The sequence below is a fragment of the Castor canadensis genome, chromosome 2, assembly GCF_047511655.1.
Source record: "Castor canadensis chromosome 2, mCasCan1.hap1v2, whole genome shotgun sequence".
NCBI lineage: Eukaryota > Metazoa > Chordata > Mammalia > Rodentia > Castoridae > Castor > Castor canadensis.
The window spans coordinates 165,892,582-165,914,425 of NC_133387.1; the positions used below are offsets into that span (position 1 = coordinate 165,892,582).

General features: G+C 42.0%; 1 protein-coding gene and 1 pseudogene across 5 annotated transcripts in view; both read right to left on the reverse strand.

Annotated features, from left to right (window-relative positions):
• LOC109676529 (neurotrimin) overlaps positions 1-18,564 on the reverse strand; it is a 926,115-nt gene extending 907,551 nt beyond the window's left edge. For 2 of the 5 annotated variants that reach the window (XM_074066325.1, XM_074066324.1), the window contains exon 1: positions 18,178-18,562. In XM_074066325.1, coding sequence (XP_073922426.1) covers positions 18,178-18,259 — 82 coding nt within the window. In that variant the 5' untranslated portion in view covers positions 18,260-18,562. Of the gene's footprint in view, positions 1-18,177 lie in introns of all 5 variants that reach the window. The other 3 variants (XM_074066323.1, XM_074066322.1, XM_074066326.1) reach the window with 3 other exon arrangements.
• LOC141421185 (U6atac minor spliceosomal RNA) lies at positions 3,701-3,819 on the reverse strand (annotated as a pseudogene).
• Positions 18,565-21,844: the final 3,280 nt, after the last annotated feature.

The window sequence follows — 21,844 nt, forward strand, 5'->3', positions numbered from 1 at the left end:
ACCCTCTGAGGAAACATATGTCACCTGGGACAGGTAAGGGGATGGCTGTAAGAAACCTGGTTAGGTCAACCAGGAACCAGGCCCCAGAGAGAGGGAGTTCAGTCTCCACTGAGATTGCTTCATACTGCTGTTGAGGGGCACGTGGAATGAGGGCCTGGTCCATAATGGCTTTTCATTATTTGAACTGAGGAGAGGAACTTTCTAGAATGTGGGCTTTCAACCACCGTTGAAATTCTCTTTCTCTGTGACTCTGTCTCTTTGTCTTTCTCTGTGTGTGTCATTCTCTCTCTCTCTCTCTCTCTTCAAGTCTCCTCCTTACCTCTCCTCTCTCTCTCCAAATATAGAAATTACAAATAGCACAATGAGCCCAAAATAATAGCAGCCATTCATTTTCTTTACTGACAAATCATATACATGCCCATTAAAAAGTAAATACATAGGCTATTAAAATTCATTTCTACCTGTAGACAATGATTCTAATCAGACTATTTTCCTATATACCTAATATTTGCAGGCAAAAGGTAAGGAACTAGATTAAAACAAAATGAGACAAAATAACTGAAGACTCACAATTAAATATGAATTTCAAAAATTAACATAATTTTCGATGTAACTATGTATTATGCATAACAAAAATTATTGTTGATTTGGAATTCAAATTTATTAAGTATCCTGGATTTTTACTTGCTGAATCTGACAACCCTAGCAAAAGGGACTACACATTTGCTTACATAACTTGCATATTTACATTGTTTAATACCACCAAGCTTCCTTTGTCCCAGTGGTTCGGTGGGATTTTTTTCTAAGGTGAATATATTTGAGAGAAACTGAAACGTCTCCTGCTACAGTTGGGTATGGTTTGAGGGTGTTCTCCCGAAGTCTCATGAGCTGGAAGTTTGGTCCTCTGTGTGGTGATGTTGAAAGATGGTAGAGTCTCTGATAAGGTGGATCCTAGTTGGAGCTGGTTATGTCATGGGGGATGCTGTCCTCAGAAGGGATTAATCCCTGTTTTACAGAGTGAGTTTTCACCAACGTAGGTTGTTATACAAGTGTGAGCGTGCCTCTGAATGGCTCTGGTTTTCTGTCTTGCTATCTGATCTCCCTTATCTCACATGCTCCCAACATGATGCCATCCTCCATGATGTAAAGCGGCCAAGGGGACCTGCTAGAGGCTAAGTCAACAGAACCACTCAATCTTGGTTTTCAGCCTCCAAGCTATGAGATAAATAAACCTCTTTTCTTTTGTTATAGAAACAGATGTGTGCTAGTACATCTCCCATGGTACAGGATCTATGACTTCTACTTCCTCTTATCCCTTGGTGCCCAGACTTGCAAGTGGTTCTTCCAGTGAGAGCACCCTCCATTTGTGCTTCACAACTGTTTTAAGCAATGGTACTCAAACTTTAGTGAGAATAATCTGAAGGACTTCTTGAAATAGAAATTGCTAGGGTCCAGTCCCACACTTCCTGCTTCAGAAACACAGTTGAGATCCAAAGTCAAATGCTGATAGGTGTCACAGACCATAGACCTCTCCTCCTAGGGCAGGTTAGAAATAGGGATCTGTATGAGGGCTAAGTATAAAATGGTGGGTTAGAGAAGATTCTAAGAAACTTTTGTGTTTTTAACCTTTTAAATTTTTTTCCTGGCCTTACTTATTCTATCTCCCTCAGCATTGAATGACCATGCATTTTGGTCCACTGTACCAGTCCTTCAGAAAGAACATCAGTAACAGGAATGCACCATGTACAAAGGCACCGAGCTGTGGAGGCTTCAATTTGGTGTTCATTGGTACTGAGGGTAGAGTGACAATAATGCTGGGAACAGGGACTGGTAACACAAGGAATGAGATGAAGATAGCTCTGAAAGGAGATGCAATCATTAATACCTGCCCTAAACAACAAAGCTTATACAGTGCTGGCTGTTCAACTTCTAATATGTACAGTTTGGCAGAATGTATCACAAATGAAATTCAATTCAACATTAAAACTACAATCCAAAGAAGTATAAATATCCCACTTTGCAGATGACGGAAATAAAGGTTTGGGGGGAAAACTCAATTCTTGAAGTTAGAGTTGATGATAGGACTGAAGTGAGTATAGGCTATTGTGATTGATGTGGATACAGAAACATGTTTTATGTACACATGATGTATAAATTATAGAGATAAGAACATAGTTTTGTAATTCCTTTGAGAGTTCACATAAGAAAGCGGTAGGTACTGAGCTCTGGACATGTTTGGGAAATGGTACAAGTGACCAAAATTAGAAGAGATAGAGAAAGAAGGCAGGGAAGAGAATGGTGTGAGGAAAGAGAAATTGATCCTGCATGGATTCCTATGGCTCACTCGTCACCTCTCCCCCATTACACAAGCAAATATTTTAGTCTTTTTGTGCTTTCTTGAAAATCACCTTGTACATATCTAGACACACATGCAGAGATCTGTACACATATATGTGCAAACACATACTGTTTTCCCTGCCTTATTTTCAGGGAAAAGAAAGACCAATAAGTGCTGACTCCTTCAACTTTCTCTCACCAAGCTTGAAAATTCACCTGCATCCAGACTGGGCAAAGGATAGAAATCTATTTTTCTTTTCATTTATCTTCACATTAAAATATGTTTAACCTCATATTTCCCATTTTAACTATTTTTCAATGTACAATTAAGTGCCATTGAGTGTATTTACAACATTGTGTAATCATCACTACCACCCATTTCCAGAACATTTTAATCATTCCAGACAGAAACTCTGTATCCATTAAAAAAAAAACTTCCTATTCCTCTTCACTCTCCCTACCCCCAGTAATCTCTCTAGGAATTCACCTATTCTAGATACTTCATGTAAGTAGAATCATACAGTGTTTGACCTTTTGTGTCTAGTTTCCTTCCCTGACCATAATATTTTCAAGGTTCATCCATGCTATAGAAGACTTTTTCCTTTTTGCTAAAAAAGAAGCTACTTGAAATAAACATTCTGAATGGGGTTATTAGGATGTCTTCCAGTCTTGTAGAATCAAGCAGCAACATTGGTGTTTATTAGCTTGTAGATAGCAGGGCTCTCATAATTAGACCTAAGGACTTCAGTTTTTTAAAATTTTAATCTTATCTTTGAATATGTTGCCTAGAGACTCAGTTACTACCCAGTCTGTGGTTTCTTGGGACAAATGTTACTGACAATTTTTCAGCTTTGCAGTGAAAAAAAAGATACTTAAAAAAAAAAGTCTTCCTTTTTAAGGCCAAATAATATTCCATTGTATGCATATCTCACATTTTGGTTTTATATTCATTCATTGATGGGTGTTCTACCTTTTGTCATTATTTCAGTGCTATGAACACTTGTGTACAAATATCCACTTAAGTCCCTGTGTTCAGTTCTTTGGGGTATATACCCAGAAGTACAATTGCTGGGTCAAATGGAAATTCTGTTTAGCTTTTTGAGAACTGCCCCACTGTTTCCACAGAGACAACACCACTTTACATTCTCACCACAGGAATGTAAATCATTGGCAACACTTGTCATTTTCCTTTTTCTAATAACAGACATCTTAATGAGTATGAAATATTACTTGACCATGGTTTTCTTGTGTTTCCTTCATGACTAAGAATTGTTTTATTTTTTAGTGGTACTAGGGCTTGGATTCAGGGCTCTATACTTCTGGGCAGGTCACTCTGCCAGCCCTCCTTAATGACTAAGGATGTTGAAAAACATGGTTAGATTCCACAAAGAAGGTGGCGATCCTTTATCTATGTGTGTTCAATGGCGGCCTCTTCCATTCTGATCAAGGGGAACATTGACCCTCTCTCCTTTCATACAATACACAAAAGGTCTCAGCATTTATTCTTCCCTTTTCATGGTGCTGACTTTTTCTGGATATAGCTCATCCAAAGTGAATAATGGATTTCTCATACTTCCTTGCATCTAGATGTGGCAATGGGACCATGTTCTGGCCAAGGGTACATGTGCAAGAGTGTCCTGTGAAGGCTCCAGGAGCTTTCCCTTTCCAGGAGACTTGTACATTCTGCCCCCTCATATCTTCCCTCATCCTATGCCTGGCTCATAGATTTTGCCATCTTAGACCAACCAGTCAAAGCCATGAATAGCAGACCCAAGTGACAGAAAAGCCTGGGACTCTGAGTTTTAGGAATACCACACAAGTCTGGAACAGACAAGGTAGAGTATTTTTATAACCAACCAGAAGGATAAACTTATATCTTGTTTAAACCACTTTTATTGTGTAAGAGCTTAACCTGATCATAATGAATATTCTCAAATACATTTCTCCTACCTTACACTAAATAGAAGTGGAATCAGTCTTTCAAGACATGTTCTTTCACCTGTGTTCAAGATATGCACCTCTTCCATATGCTCATATCCCCAAAGGACTCACTTGACCAGGTGTCTCCTGAATCTTTCATTCTGCACTCCCTCTCCTGGCCCTTGATAAGCATCCAAGTAAGCCTTTTTTCATATTACAAAAACAAAAATCTCCTCTCCTTTAAAAAAGTCTCCTTTTATCTCCTTCCTTCCTTCCTTCCTTCCTTCCTTCCTTTCTTCCTTCCTTCCTTCCTTCCGTCCTCTCTCCCTCTCTCCCTCTTTTCCTCTGTGCCTTCTTGGCTTTCTTTTTTTCTTTCTTCTCTTTCTTTCATTATAGAAATTCATTTAAAATAACTCAGATTTTCTGACTCTACTTCTTCAACCCACTTGATCTCCAACACTTTGGCTCCTCCTTCACAACTGTTCTCCAAAAGGGGACAGGAGATATTCTTGTGACTAAGTAAAATATCCCTTGGTCCTTTAGATGCATTTGACCTAATATTCTTACCTTCCCCAAACTTACATTGTTTGACCTCAATGATATCATGGTGTTCTGATTTTCCTCATATGTTTTTGGCCACTCCTTGCCAATCTGCTTTACCAGATCTCGCCTCTTGTCAACCTTTAAGTACCAGTGCTCTGTCTATATAATTCTCTACTCCATCCCTGGGTAATTAATTGTATTTTTGTTCAAGACTATCTTTGTTTAAGCACAGATATTTCTTCAGAGGTCTAAGTCCAGCTGGCTCACTTCACATTGGAGTGCTCCTTGGAAACCCATAATGATCCAAATTACATCAGTTACCATCACTGTTAACCCACCTGTGAGCCATTCTCCCAGAAACTAGAGGTCCTCAAACACTTCTCTTTATCACTCATAGTCCTCTTTCTACTCCACCTCCAAATTTCAATCTTCTCCCTCCATAACTCTTGAATATGCCATTTCTCCAAGTCTTATGCCTAATTGGCTATAACATCCCCTAAATAGCTGCCTTTCCTCTGGTCTTGCCACCATTTAATCCATTTCTCACATTGTAACTAGACTGTCAACTTTTTCAACAACCCAAAAATCTGATCATATTTCTGTTCAATATATCATGCATCAACACATCCTCTTCCCTCAATGTAAAATCTTTAGTAAAAGCCCTATAAGTTCTGACTCTGCTGGCCCCTCTACCCACACCAATGGTCTTTCTACCCACATCCCTCTTCTCCACAGGCCATCCTCCCAAAACCATGGAAACACACTCTAGCTAGCCAGATTCTTTTGGCATCCTGAATTCCTACCATGCTTATTTGCCTGTAGCCTTTGGCATGTAGAATTTCTTGCACTTATAACTCACCTCTCCTTTCACCCAGTTGTGATTATCACAGCTTTAACATCTCCTCCTTGCAGAAGGCTTCTCTGCAATGAAAAAATCTAAATAAACTTAAATAAAATCTAAATGAGCAAATCAACTTGCTTTTGTTTCAGCACTTATATATTGTATTGAATTGTCTGTCTCACTGAGTATAAGAATTATGTCTGCCTCATTGTTTTGCCTAGTACACAGTAGGGTCTAAATAAATAATACTGGAGTGGATGAAATATAAATCTAAGTAAGAATGTGCCCATTCCCTCAGATGTATCATGTTGCCTTTTAAAATCATAAATGTAGACGATGTGGAGATGGCATGTCTATATCATTTGACACAAAGCTGATGGTGACACCTCATCAAGATCCAAAAATAATCTTGATGGATTTAAATAATGGACCTGAGCTTCAATAAAACTTCAAATCTTAAAAAGAGACATTTAAAGGAAATGAGCTGTAAGGAAGGATGGGGAGGGCTTGTGTAACACCTCATTTGTGAGAAGAATGAGGACAACCTTGATGTGAGCCAATGACAAGATGTGCCTTAAAAAAAAAAAAGAAAGAAAAGAAGCTAACACAAGAATTTAGTCAACCTGTGAATTTAACTATAAAGGCCACATTTTTCAGGTATTAGTCCTCTGCCAATCAGATTACATCAGGAAGAGTCTGCTGTGATAATAACCTTGAAGTTGATCCTTATCGATCAGGACATGTTCGGAAGATAAGATCAAGATTAGAGGTGCAGAAACTACGCCTGTGATGATCACAAGAAGGAAGTAAGGAGAAGATAAGTAGGACCGTGACAGTCATCTCTTAGAAAGTAGAGCACACACTTTTTTTGTATTCTGAGAGCTCTAACAGGCAGAAGTAGGGAGATGACTTCATAAATTCATTAGGATTGTTTTGGGCTGCAAGTAAAAGAAGCCTAATTAAGTGAGTTTATTTCACAAGTGATAATAAGTGTAGAAATATGTATTCCAGAGCTGGTAAAACTGTTGTCATCTTGAACCTGAAGTCCCTCATTTAGAGTTAGCCATATGAAATTTCCCATACTCAATTATTTTTGATTTACTAAAACAGCAAGTCCATGTGGTTTCACTTGAAAGCTTCCTTCTCTGCCATCTTTGATGTGTCCTTTTGGTCCCCCTGTTTGTATGTGAGCTCCAGTACCACTGGGCAATGTTCCTGTGTCCCAGTCAAAAAGGGGAAATGGTAAGGGTCAGAAATCACGGACCATCTTAAAACCTCACCATCCTTCAAACCTCCCCTCAAAATTTTGTACTTATGTTCTGTTGGCCTGAATTGCATTACAAGACCAGACTCAGATAACAATAGCTACAAAAGGACTGTGTATCCATAGTCATGTATAAGAGAATCTTGGAGATGAGTATTTTAAATGGCACATGACTACCCTGAAAAATTGAAGAGCATCATTTGTAAAGAGAGAGGATAGAATTGATATTGAGGAGAACTCCCAGAATAATAAAGTGTCTGTACACAGAGTTTATCCACAGTGCAAAAGGTGTTAGCACCAGTTATTCTCAGCTACACTTGCACAATAGACCTTCTATTGTTCTTTCTAAACAGAGGTGACCCTGCATTGTTCTGGCCTAGCCACAGGAATTGGTGCACATCATCCAAATGGGATTGTTGCTCTGGGAGATAAGGCAAGTAAAATTCCAAGGTATCTCAGAACTCTGAGAGATGGCAAAAAAGCTTTTGAATTCAGTGATTAAATTGTTTTGACTCTGGACAAGGTTTTAACAGTGTGCAAAAGTAATGAAAAAATAGCAAGGCATTTAGAACCTTCTATCAAGTTTTCAAAGAAAAGGAAGGAGAAATACAAAAGCAACTAGTTAATTCTTATTTCTTTTCAGCATTACCAAAGTGGTTTATTCAATTATGGATGCTGCTTATGCCTCACCAATTGTATTGAGGAAAAACCTGTCAATCTTTTCCAGGTCTGGGCCAAGTTGCATGTAGGCTGTTCGGAAGTTTGCCAGATGCCCTAGTGGAAAGCCTTGCGGGAGAAGGGGAAAGAGAGTAGCTGTGAAAAAGCCAGAAAGAAACTACTTCATCTACCACTTCCTCTTTTCCATTTGAATACATCGATTTAGTTACTTTTTTCTTTTCTTAGATTTGGCCTTCCCTGACCCTGTTGCTCCCTCTGATGCTAGCACTCACCTAAATGTAGGACAGAGGTTCAGGCTTCCTTCCTCCCCACTGACCCAATCTAGTCACCACACAATGGCTGCTTTCTGCTCTTGTGTAAGTTTTACCTAAAATGTTGAATTCCACAAGGATGACTACCTAGTAGCCCATAACATGTGGTTTTTTAATTGGTTAAAGCGAGGAAGGATTACTCATAAGTGGGATAACACATACTATCCAAAAAATAGTATCAGAAAAAAGAAATAAGTTGAAATTTACAAGAAGACTTTTCAATCTCTTGTGTCCACAGTGAAACAACACAGGCATAGGACAAGGAAGGGTTGAATTTACACCTCACCATAGGTTCAGGGAATTCTATGGCCACCAAACTGCCCAACAGGATTTCAGGTCTTCTCTCTCTCTTTCTCTTTCTCTCTCTCTCTCTCTCTCTCTCTCTCTCTCTCTGTCTCCCCCTTCCTCCATAACACTGAGTGTCATTTTTGTCTCAGCTACTGTGCTAAGTGTGCTAGGAATATTACGACAAACAAGGCAGCCCTTGCCTTTCTGGGGCTTACAGTCTGGGAGGGAGGCACACATGTAAATGGGTGACAACAAACATTAGCATCCTATGGATATTAAGAATGAAAGTAAAGTACAGGTGCAGAGGAAGCATAAAGGATGAGGGGTTTCAAATGGTTGCTGGGCCTCAACTTTCTTTCTGGAATTATGAAAATCATTTGCAATGTAGACAAGAGAAAGCAGGGACTAAGCATAAGCAGGAGAACAGTGTGAGTATGTGCTAAAAGGAGAGAACCACAGAAAACCCAGGGTTCCATGGACTGGGGAGGGCAAAGAATTAGGACAGAGTAGTAAAGGGAAGCCAGACCTTGTGGTTTCCCACACCTTGCCAAGGCATTGATGCTCCATTCTGCTTGGATTTGGAATCAGTATAGGCCACATTCTGTAAAAGACTTGATGGCTCAGACACACTGGCAGAATATATTAAGGATCACAGAGACTAGCCAGAATGACTAGAGAAGAACAGTATGGCACCCTTTCTGTGGATGGTTTTATAGAAAATAAGAAAGAAATCTTAAAATGTTTGGGGGAGATATGGAGGGAATCATGTTATTGAATATCTGAAAAACAGTCATATTGCAGAAAAATTGGACCTGCCCTATGAGTAGTAGAATTGAGGCAATCATAATGCTATTAATTCATATTTATTGGGTACTTACTTTGTGCCAGGCCATATCTAAGCACTTTATCTGCATTAATTTATTTAACTGTCTTACAAGGTAAGTCCTATAATCGCCCTTATTTTTTGAAGAAGAAATCAAGTCACATAGAGATTGATTCAATTGTCTCAAAGTAGGAAAAAGCCAACCCAGGTTTAGAACTCAGATCAGGCCCTGGAGTCATAATGTTATGATGATTCACCAGATCTAGGGAAAATGTCAGGAATCTGTGAGAAGTCTAAAGCTTCTCCTACTTCATCTCTTTCTTCTTCCCCTTTTTTGTCTTCCTGAAATCCAACAGTGCGATATAGTGAGCTATCTTAAGAGATTCGTGTGTCCCCTTACTAATGATAGAAGCTGGGAACCCATTGTGGACATATGAGAACTCAAAAAGAGGTGTTGAAATCAACCATCTTGGAAGTCTCTCTGGGCCTGACTGGTTGTGATTCTTGGGTTGTCTGACACAGCAGGGTGAATTCTTTGGGGAGCCAGATGGCTGTGCGGGTTACCCAGAGACTAAACTTGGCACAAATCTGCACAGTAGCTCTGTTCCCCATGTGCCTTTCAGATCTGATGACTCCATCAGAAAACAAACAAGTTTTCACTCCTGCATGCACTGCAGGAGTTTACCTGGCATGGAGGGTGAAGCCAGCATCACTCTGCCCAATGCAGAAGGTAGGGTTATTGTCATTGAGATGCTGTATGCAAGTCTTTATTGACCCTGAGAAGAAAAGCAGTGGAGGCAATACAGCCAGCTAACTGACTCCTGGCAAGTGGGAGGCAAAACTCAATAAGAGAAATATGCATTCTTCACCATTAAGGATGGAGCTTTTTCTAAGATTCACCATCACTTAACATTCTCCAAATTCAACCTCAACACACTCGTTCTTGACCTTTACTCAAAGGCCTCCTGAATTTCTCCAGAAGGAAGCCTTAGAGATGGATCAATTAAGAGTCACTATTGCTAGATGTGATGACATACGCCTGTAATCCCAACTACTCAGCAGGTAAAGGTAGAATTGCAGTTTGAGACCAGCCTGGGCAAAGTTAGCACAAGCCATTATCTGAAAAACAAACTCATCCCAAAAGGGCAGGGGAGGGGGGCATAGGCAAGGCTCAAATGGTAGAGCACTTGCCTAACAATCCAGTATCCAGTATCATCAAAAGAACAAAGAGTCATTTTCATTCCTCATTCTCCCTGCCTGAAGTGCTATTACTAGTTAATCCTTTCCTTCCTCCCTAAGGATACTTTACAGATAAATAAATATATGCATATGTAGATACATGATGTCGTATATGATACACTTTATAGTGTTTGCATGCACACACACTTTCATATTCTGACTGTTCACCCGTCTGTGACTGTGTTTATATTCTTAGCTTCCTGCAGGCAGAAACTAGCTCTGAGTATTTTCTTCTAGCCCCACTACTTATCAATAACTATATTCAAAAAGACTATTTGCAGTATTGCCAAATGCAGAACTTGGAAGAAAACCTCAAAATCTTTCAGTGCAAATGTTTTATTTTAGAGTAGAAAAACTGAGGCCCATACAAAGGAGTTTGTCCTACCCAAGGTTGCAGAACATTTCAGATGGTTTTTTAGGTATGTTTTTCAACTTGGTTGTAGATTAGAACCTCTAGAAGAACTTCTGAAAATACAGACATAGGGCCATATCACAAGAAGATTCTGACCTAACTGATCTGTAACAGGGTCTGGACTTTGACATTTTTATAAAGCTCCCCAGGTGATTTTATGAAATCACTAGTTTAGGACAGACTGGCTTAGAGATGGACAATATCACAAATCACATAGACCGAGGACCTATCTGAGCATCTATCTGCTGAGAGCCTGTCTGACTTCTGAGATTGGGTCAAGAGAAGTAGAATTGCTCTAGTCTGCTGGACTTGGAAGAATTATAGACTCCTGAAAAAGGTAATTACCTGCTCTTGCACACAAGAAAGCTAAGAAAAATTGCCATCATCACCATGGAAGATGGGAATGCAGATAGAAGCAGCCTTCCTAATGCACTCAGGATGCTCCTGTATTGCACAGTGTGAGTGTACAGGAATATGCCTCCTCTGGGCACATACAGCTGAAAACACAGCTGACATTAAAAGAAGATGGATATATAGAAAAACAACTGCGCGTGATGGTGCCCAAACATTAGATAACACCAGAGAACAAAACCTTTCTATTGTTAATGAATTACTTATGTTATTCTAGGAACCCTAAATTATGAGATGATGAGTAGGTACCAAGGAAAAGGGGTTCTCAGAGGGGAGGCAAGTATGAGATCCACACAGAGGTCAGTTGTATAGCATTTACCCAATTGGACTAGCTGACTGAGGCAAATTCCTCCTTTGTCTTATCTCAAGTGCACTCCCTTTATCTACTTTGGCCATCTCGTGCTGCAGAAGCCAAGGCATAAAAGAGGAGGTGAGGCTGGGTTGAACAGCAGTGGTTTTAAGAATCACCAATTACTCATTGATACAAGACAATGGTCATGAGACCAGTCGACTCTTACCAGCTTTCACCATCCTGCGTATAAATAACTGAAGATCTATCAGACCTCCAGACTTTTGTAACCTCTCCTTCTTGGCAAGAGGAGATGTGAAGTAGTGAAGACAGTATCTGTGATTGTCTTTATGGGGATCCAGGCAGTATACAGCTTCCCCGTGCTCCCTACCTCAAAACATGGACTGAGGGCCAGGACTGATGCCATCCCATCATTTGCACAAGAGACCAGAGGCTGCCATTGTGCCTTTAGCCTTGCTTACTTCTGCTTTAAGCCAAGACAAATCTGGGAGATCATGTTAGGTATTTGGTCCTATCCCTTCAGTTGTTTTTATTCACCATTGTATCCCCAGCACCTAAAACAATACACAGAGCATAGTAGGGATTCAAAAAAGTATTTGCTGGTGCGTGAACCAATAGATGCAAAAGCAGCTAGATAGATTTCTGGATTGGGGTTAGAATTTAGTGACACTTCTAAGACAAGCGAAGAAAGCACCACTAGAGAGTGAATTTGAATGAGCAAGTACAGCCCAAACCAGCTGGCCTTTTGATCGGTCTTTTATTACTGCAAAGACCAATACTCTCACAGAAGCTTAAAAAAAAAATCAAATTTAGTAACATAAGATGTTCTCAGTAACGGAACTGAAGAATGTGTTTTCCAATATTTGATTCCTTAGCTTGACAGTCTCTCTTGAAATACTCTCTTCTGGACAATGAAAATGCGAATTTTTGTTGGTTTGTTTTGCAGTTTGCAAATGACTTACAGAGATATCCTGCCAGGCCTTCAGGTTTTCCTCTTGCAAATATACAAAAGGCCATTTCTCCAATATGACTTAAGTGGGAGAGATTCTGTGATCACCTGTCATGATTTTGGAAGGAGGAGAAAAGGAAAGGCAAGTAGAAAGAAGGAGAAAAATGGGAGCAAGCAGAATAGAAAAGCTGAGGGGAAAAAAGCAGAAAAGAGGCACAGATAAATTGGGTATGGAAAATGAGAGTGTCAGGGAGACCAAATGGCGAAGACCTTGTAATCAATAGGATCCCAGACATCCTTGCTGGGGATGAATTCACCATGGTCCATTGGCTCTCCCTCCCTCCTGCTCCACCCTGTGGCCTGGGCTCCTTGCAAGCTGGGAAGAGAGAATTTCCCCTCCTTCTAGGCAAGCTTGGAACAGAGCAACCCCTGCCAGCTTGACCTAGATCTGTCAACTGATCAATTATTTCTCCCATAAAAGAGAAGGGGAAAGGAAAAGAGGAAAGAAAAGGGGAAAAAGAAAAAAAGAAATGGAAAGGACTGAGATGGGGGTGGGGAGAGCAGGAAGAGAAGGAGGAGGGGGCAGAAAATGAGAGGGGAAGTAAATGAACTCCCATATCTGCAAGTTTCAGCAGGGCTAGAAAGAAGGAGCTTAACCCAGAGGTTGCATAAGTAAGTAAATATACATATAAAAGAAAATACAAAGCTCTTAGAGGTTTCTGACCAAAATAATAATCAAAGAGGAGATTTATTTCTTGGCAGCATTGGGTTTTGGGGTTTGAATTCAGGGCCTCCTATTTGCTGGGCAAGCATTCTACCATTTGAACCATTCCCTAGTCCTTCTGCCTTTAGTCTGGTTTGTAGACAGGGTCTTACACTACTTTTGTCCAGGCTGCCCTTATACCGAGATCCAACCATCTCTACCTCCCTAGTAGCCGGGATCACAGATACAAGCTACCATGCCAACTTGCTGATTAAGATGGGGGTCTCACTTACTTTTTACTCTGGCTGGACTCAGGCCACAATCTCCCATTTCTACCTCCCAAGTAGCTGGGATTAAAGGTATGTGCTGGCCCAGAGGAAATTTCTTTTTCCCACCTTTTGCTAATCCAGACTAGAACTGTATTCTCCCACACACACACTGAAACTCCTTCCTCTAGCTCCCACAACCCATCAAGTCTTCTCCTCTCTACTGTTCACACTGCTGCTGTTTCACCCCATTTAAAGTCTTCTTTTACAAATGATTGGGGTGTGCTCCCCGTACATCTCCTCTGAAACCCACTGGCCCTCCCCTCTGTGCTTCCCAATGGAATGGCGTACCCACCATCAGGACAGAGGACATGCTGGGGAGAACTACCCTGCCCAGTCTGTAACATCGACTACCTTATGTTTGTGTGTTTTCATTTTTTATGTTTAATTTGTTTTTATTGAATTTCAAATGACTATAGACATAAAGTAAACATGTAACAAGCCAATAGAGCAGAAAGGAAGTAAGCTGCATAAATACAACCGGTCTCAGCATGGAGTTTCACTTAGCACCACATGTTTGGAGTGTTACAAGCATTAATGAGTCTTTATAACACCCAGGGGAGTCGCTCCCCGGCCTGACGGGCAGGTGGGGAGACAGGATCACAGAGGGAAGAATTTTTCCCTCTAGAAAACATAGGAAAATTTAAGCTCAGATATACACGCATTCCCCACTGAGCTGTGTCCAGGCCAGTAGAACTGGCTTGTCACCTGAAAGCCAAGCGTACGGGGGATTTAAAGCACTTGAATAGACCTTGGCTGAAGCTAGGTGTAAAACAAGTTTTGGATTCTAGCTGGTGGACAGAAGAAGGCCATAAGCTCCAAACCCAAAAGAAGTCTTGGAAAAGAATCAAATTCCAGGCTTACTGCTCCAGTGCAAAGCATGTTTCCATCAGGAATGGGCAGCAGGAGTGCTGGAAATCTTTCTAGCTGGTGCTTCTTGAACATGGCAGATTCACGGGTCTCACAGTGCTAATTCACTCCTTGCAATACTATGAGAGCTTATTTTATCCCAAGGGATAGACTGTGGGTAAGGCCAACACCAGGTAATCTGGTTCATCCATAATAACACACAGCCAGAAACAGTGCTGTGTTCTGCCAGGCTGCATGCATGCAGAGAAAAGCTCCCCCCTCCCCCATTGCTGGAAGACAATCCAGATCTGTACCACCCACTGGGAACCAAGAGAGACATTTGAAAGTCACTGTTCAGGACTTCTTAAATTAATGCTGGGGCTATAGGAGAAGCTTACCAAGGAAAACAGGAAGTCAGGAGCTATATGTCAGTTCTTACACTAATATTTGACTTTAAAAGAACCAAAAAAGGAAGAATCAGCACCAGGACCAGGCTACATACCTGTTAACTAAAGCTGCAATTCCATGAATGGCCTTTGCACAGTACGGCCCTCCTCTCTCTGGCTGGCATTGCTTGGTACTCTTGAGCAAATGCTCAGAGGACCAGTGCTGCTGGTAGGCCAGTATGCATGTGTAGCACTCAGCATACCTGGCTCATACTTACCCCCAGTTGGCAGCTGCAAGCACGACAATAACGTACAACTTTGTAAGTGTCCCCTGTTCTCCCCACCTTTTTTGTTCATGCTTCTAAGTATTCACAATGCCCATAGCAAGCCCCGGGTCCCATCACTCCAAACTGATTATTCCACAGTGCCAGTAAATGCTATTACAGTCTCATTGCCTCCCTCCCATCCCAGAACCACCCAAGGGTCCATAACCTCCCCATACCACTAGCCACCAGGAACTTGGGTGGTCTGCCCAGCTGAAAAGTGCCATGACTTCAGGGCTGAGCAAAGGAAAATGAACTTAGCCTCCTTTTCCTTCTACTCTGGTCTGTCTGTGTCTCCAGTAAGCAGATAAACCCATGGACTTGGGAGGAAAGAAAATTATAAACATATGAGAGGAATCTCGTCAAGCTGATCAGATGTTAAAAAAGAACAATGATGCCTTGAAGGAGGAATGGTCTCAGGTTTCTAGAAAAAGAAAAGCCACTGCACACCCAACCTTCCTTTCAGAGCCTGTCCTGGCAGGAGGGGTGGGCGGTGAGCTGAACAGGCCAGCACCTAATCCAGCTTGCTCACTCCTGTTCCCAAGAAAGAGGTGCCTCTAGTTAATCAGTCCTGGTGAATCTCAGGGTTAGAGCCCCAGGGAGCTAATCACCCCCTCCAGAAGCTGCAGCCACACTAATCAGCGCTGATTCCCTGCAAATTCCCTCCTGCCTTAAGCTGGATGGTTGTTGCTGGTTGGGTGGGGAGGGGGAGCAGGCCAGAGAGGGGTCCATAACCTGCCCTTAGCGCCACACCACACACCTTTTCAAGAGGCAAGAAACCCAGGAAGTAGCAGTCCTGGGAAGAGCCAGCTTAAAACAAAAACAGAGCAGAAGAAAAAATTGCCTTGGTATGTGTACTGCATTCTAACTAGTCCCGCTGGGTCAATGCAATAGGGGTGGATTATTGCAGGCAAGACCTGGGCTGCCTCAGTAATTCTGTAAGTTTGATAAGAGATAGCTGGCAGACTCTGCTTCCTTCCCCTGGAAGAGAAAACAGATATCACCTTTGCTGCCTCCAACTGGCATGTGGTATGGGGGTCTTTGGGGGTCACTTTGCCTTAAAATTGAGCAGCCTTGTTCTCTTATGACACATTGAAGCCTATTTAGAGCTGACTGAATGTGGCCAGCACAAATAAAGCCATCATTCTTAGGAAATTCAGGATTTAGTAGAATGTGCCCAGGTCTGAGATAACCCCCATCACTCCCACCACTACCCACCCCAAGAATGGCCCAAAACCCCAGAAACAGACGTTGGCAGTGCCACTTTCTACTCATCAATGCAGGAACAGTTCAGAGTATCAGCAAATACTATGCTTCCCTGAATTAATTTCTGATGAAAAAAGTGACATATTACGCTAATTTATATACAGATTTGTATTGGTCCTGGGGCTCCCGGCATGCAGCTGGTAGGGCTGTTGATGGTGGAATTTTGACCATTGTCTCCAGGTTGATACTATAGGTAGAAGAGACTTGAATCTCAAGACAAGGGGTAACGATCTGGCAATTATGGAGTACTTAGGACTCTTCCTTTCCCTCCTTCTGATCCCTCATTCCACACCTTGCCTAGTTATCTGCATTTTTGTGGTTAGGATGCAGGGATCTGTTTCCCTGAAGGTGCCTGGTCCTGAACTCGGTTTCCCTATTGCCAGTGTTAGGGCTCTGGTCTCACTGCATGTGTCTCTGGGCACCTAAATAAGCAGGGGTGCGTGCATACAGCACAAGCTGATGCCAGCTCCAGATTACGTAAGAAGAGTCAAGCAAGGATGCCTGTAAGTTGACTCCCTGTACTCCTACACCCACTAGTGCCCCCAGGGCAGAGGAGAGCCTGAGGCCTGTATACCCTGGTAGTTGCGTACAGCCGGCAATGTCATGGGCATCCCTGCCTGATCCTCCACCCTGGACCTCCTTGTCATTGATAAATTCCTCCTGACCCCCTTCCCCTCCTTCTTGGGCCCTGGCCAACGTGCGCACACATTGGATTCTTTCCATACTGGTCCCTCTGCCTACCTTGTATGGATCTGTAGAGGATAGTGGAGTCCCTAAAGCCTGACCTCAGTCAGGGGTCAGCAGGACAGAAGCTCAGAACTCCACACGATCATGGGAAGTCAACATTGCAGTGGGAGAAAAGAAGGAGGCAGTGGGACTTGCATCTTTTTTCACTCTGCCAGATAGAAGTTTCCTCTGGGAATACAACTGTATAGGATGGAGCTTCACCTTCCTCCCTCCCTGCCTCAGCCTCACTCTTCCTGGGGAGCTCTGATGGACCACCCACTGAAAGTTCCTTTAATATGAAAGGGGCAAACTGAAGCCCCCAAAAGACAGGGTGAGTGGGAAGAAGCAGGTTAGAGTCTAATTCTGTTGTTGGAATGAAGGGGAGTGCTGGGGCAGGGAACAGGGGCCACACAGTGCAGCAAATGGACTCAAGGTGGAGGCAGATTCCAAATACACTTGAACCCAGCACAGCAAACCTCTTGGCGCGCACTGGCCTGAGAGCAAGCCTGGCCCTCAACTGCAGCCCAAGCTCCGCTTCCTGGCTGACAAATAGACAGAAAATTAGCATTCGGTTCTTATTGCCTCTTTCCTTTCAACTTCGAAAAGCTTTCCTGAATTTCAGAGCCGGCTTCTGCCTCCACTCCCTTTTATCTGCCCGTTATCCACAACCCTCACCCCACAGCCAGCCCCTGCCACAAACACACCCCCAAACACATTCCGAACTAACACAGTTGTTCACCGCAGCTGCAAATTGATTCATCCCCTGAAGCCAGATCGCTGACCAGCACCTCACAGGAAAGCACCTCATTATTTCCAGCCTGCATTTTCCCATTTGCGCCTTGCTTTGCAAGTTCCCTGGCCGATATTTAAAGTTCCCTCTTGTAATTTCTTCCCTGGTCGCACAAGCAGCACATCCACAACCCCGCCGCCCTCCCCATCTGTAATGTTCCTCTGCGTACATGTGTGCTCTGTTGTGTAAGTGTGAAGAATGTGCATAAAGCCGGGAGCTAGCACCTAGCCACAGACCTAAAGAAGAGCACCACAGACACATTTTACTTATGCATATACATTCCCCTATTCCGGTAGCAGCCAGAATCAAATCAATATTCTCCCAGCCTGGCTGTAGAAGGAAGTCCCAGCCATGCTGTTTAAACGCTCTCTTTTCCACCTGCAAACCGCGCAGCAGAGCCGACTCCGGGAGTCTGAGAATCCTATAAAGCACTCTGAATAATTCCCGGGTCTACCGCAGGCAAATCAATAGCAAGCTCTTACCTTGGAAGAGAAACAGAGCAGCCAGCCCCGTGAAGACTGCCCAAGAGAGAGAATTGTGCATTTTTGCCTGGATGGTTTTCATGATTTTTTTTTTCTTCTTCTTTTTCTTCTTTTTTGTCAGGTTCGGTTTTTTCCTCTTTCTTTTTCTTTTTTTTTTCCTGATAGATTACGTTGCTCTCAAGCTTGTCCGAGGAGATTTAAATCCACTGTTTGCTGAAGGACACGAGAAGGAAGCCGAGGGTGTGAGAGTATGACTTCTCCGTAATTATCTCCACTCATACTCTGGCACCGAGGCACATTGTACAATCTGGCCCTGGACAGCCCTCCTACAAGCTGCAATCATTGGTTCTAATCCAAGGATTGACAGAGCTACAACACACGCGCGGGGGCACACACACACGCACACACACACACACACACACTCAGGAATCATTTACTGGGCAAATCAGGCTAGCTGATTAAAGAGACAGGAGCCTGGAGAGATAGAATGATAAATGCCACTTTGCCCCTTCTATATTACTTTCATTTTTTAAACTGACAGTCTCAGAGCCCCAAGCATCCGAAAATCTCTTTCCCCCCTGGCATTCCCTGGCCTCCTGAACTTAGATTCTTTTGCTCTGGAAAAAATCCCATAGCCAGTGATGGTTTGTAGGAAATTTTAAAAGAACATTTTTTCATGCTTAGTGAAACTTGCAAGGATGAGTCAAATTCCATTTGTTGACAAAAAACTGTGACAGTTTTTTTTCTCTCTCATCAACCTTTCCTTTAGTCACTTTGATAATAATAAAGTTATTATTTTCTTCACCTGTCACTCTTGTTTCAGAATACCTGTATCACTCCTGTTCTTCATTATGTACTTCCTAAGGTCATCCATTTGTACATGATACCATGGAAAGCAATAAAGTGTCTGGGATTTGAGAAGAGGATTCATGGTTTGAATACGGATAACCTTCTTCCAAAGAGGGAGAGTTTATTCCACATGTCTCAGTCAAATGACATGCAGTAAAAAGAATCGCATAAGTAATTCTGATTAAACTGTAGCAAGACAGATTGAAGTTAGACACCCTGAAGGACTTTCTGAATCTGGACTTTGTGTACAGTTATTTGTCCTAAGAGAGTTGTAGATATTTATGTCCTTGGTGATACGTAAGAATGGAAACCAGACAGAAAGAATTCAATAGATATAATGACTTCTTCAGAGATCTAATTCTAAGGCCTCAGAAGATGATAATTTTCATTTTGTGTTTCCTCTTATGAGAAGCAAGTTATATGATGTGAACAAAAGTCCTAGAAAACAGTACCTCCCAGAAATTTCCCTAGCCATCCTGACAAATTTATACCCTGACACACATTTTTAAATATTCTTCCAGACTTCCACAGCTAATTACTATACTTCCTTGTGATCCCCATAAAAATTTTAACATACATATTCTCAACCTGCATAGAACCAAAGTACTGGTTGTCTGTTTATATTTATGGGCACAAAGGTGAAACTGAAACAGCACTGCAATTTTGCATGCATTTGAGAAGCTCTGTTCATCTTGTGTCATACGTGAGTGCAAGCAGCTCCTGCTAGAGATGTGCGGCCTGGTGACTCTGAGTGCAAAGATCCTGGTGCCTGGGACCAGGAGACTCCTCCCAGCTCCATGCAAATCAAGGGACTGAGGGCCTGTCCTTTCCCCTCTGTGAGCCTGGGTCTCTTCCCTGTAAAATCAGAAGAGTGGGGTTATTTTTAAGGCCTCTGCAGTCGTGGTGTTTTAGTTAACTCCTGCTTTCTTTCCTTTTTTCTACCATTAAGTTCTAATTCTCATGTCCATCAAAATTTCCTTGATAATGTAAGCTCCCGATGGACAAGAATCTTATCTGTAGATAGGTCTTTTTGTGCATTGTTCATCATAGAGCAGGTATAATTAAATGCTATGGGATGACTGAGACAGCAGGTGACAACTGTGCAGGACAGACAGAGGGTAGTTTCCACTTACCACCACTTCAATTCTCTCCAGTGACAACAGCAGTAAGAATGAATCATCACGTCAGTATTTACTGAAAATTTGCTATGTGCCAGGCATGGTACTCATCGATCACATGGGTTTTTCTCTTTATATCCTCACAGCCTATGAAGTGGTGCTGCTGTTATGCCCAATTTATAGACGAAGAGATTGAGGTTCAAAAAACTTGCCTGAAGCTACACAGCTCTGAAGGAATGAAGACAGGGTTAGAATCTAACCCTCAGATCAATCGCAAGCAATAATAACCTACACTAAATACTGTGAAGGCCCCAAATCGGTATCAGACATCCTTACATATAAACTTTTTGCCATTTCTAAGGGCATATGAGATTACAAATAGGTGTTTTGCAACACATATATTGATACAGAGGACCAAAATAAAGTATACCCGCTGTGGGCATACGTTGAGAAACCCCTTTGAACATCAACTTAAATATTAATAAAGAAAAACAGGAATATAAAATAGGTACAGTGTGGAGGGGGATTAGTAGGAGGCAGGAGGGTGAATGAAGGAGATTAAGGTGACGATACATGCCAGATGGGCTTCATATGCCTGTATGAAATAGAACTAAGAAATCTCTTGCAATTTCTTTAAGTGGGGTGGGGAGAGGAGAGATGAAGGGGGCAAAGTAAATAATGTACAATATAAGCTTAATCGGAATTGTCACTGTAAGTCCAATCCACCATAATGAATATATATTAATTTTTTTAAAAAAAAGAAAACATAGGAAGATCCATATACTGCTCTTAGTATTAATTGAGTTGTCAATGGTTAGTATATATAATTAATTATATCAGATAGTGCGTGATAGATGGTCGTTTTCTACGATAGTTTTTTAAAGTTTTTTAGAGATGGTGGGTGGGAGTCATGCTATGCCTTGAGAGTGACATAGAAACTACTGGATTTTAGGCAGAGGGAAAAAATACTGCAGGCAGAGGATTCCATAAATTAAAAATTAGAGTTGGAGACATACAGGTAAATTTGGAGTCCTAGAGACCTGGTTCAGATCCTCCCTCTTACCCTGCTGTGTTGCAATGAAATTTAAAAAATTTAAAATAAAATGAAGCCTGGTACAATGTCTGATCCTTAGTAGTTCCATTCTGTACACGGATAATGTCACCATGGCTGATACGGGGACAGGCACACTGAGCAGACACTACCTGTTATAGGTCTGGTTTGCTGACTGAGCACATAGATTGGGGCTGTATCTCCTTGGGCTCAAACCCCAGCTCTGCCCTCTACAGGCCATGGGACTTCAGGGGAATTTTTCCAACTCCAAATGGGGAGAGCAATTACACCTTCATCCAACCATAACCAAACATCACAGCTATCAACTAATCTTCATTTATTTTGCTATTTTAACCAAATTGAGACTGATGTGGCATGTCCCATGTGTAGATAGGAGAAGCTATCTGGGTTTGGGAACTAAGCCTTCTGGAGGCAACAGTTTCAGAATGGTGCTTTGTGCATTCACTGAGGCAAAATCCACCCTCAGGGACTGCAGAGCAGAGTCTAATTTGGGTCTGAGTGCTGCTAAATGCTAAAGCATCCGGAGAGCTATATCTCCTTCGATGCTTGAATTTACCACAGTGCCCTTCATGTTTCACAAAAGCACACAGTTAACCTCTGCCTACACAAGGCGTCTTCTCCTCTCCTT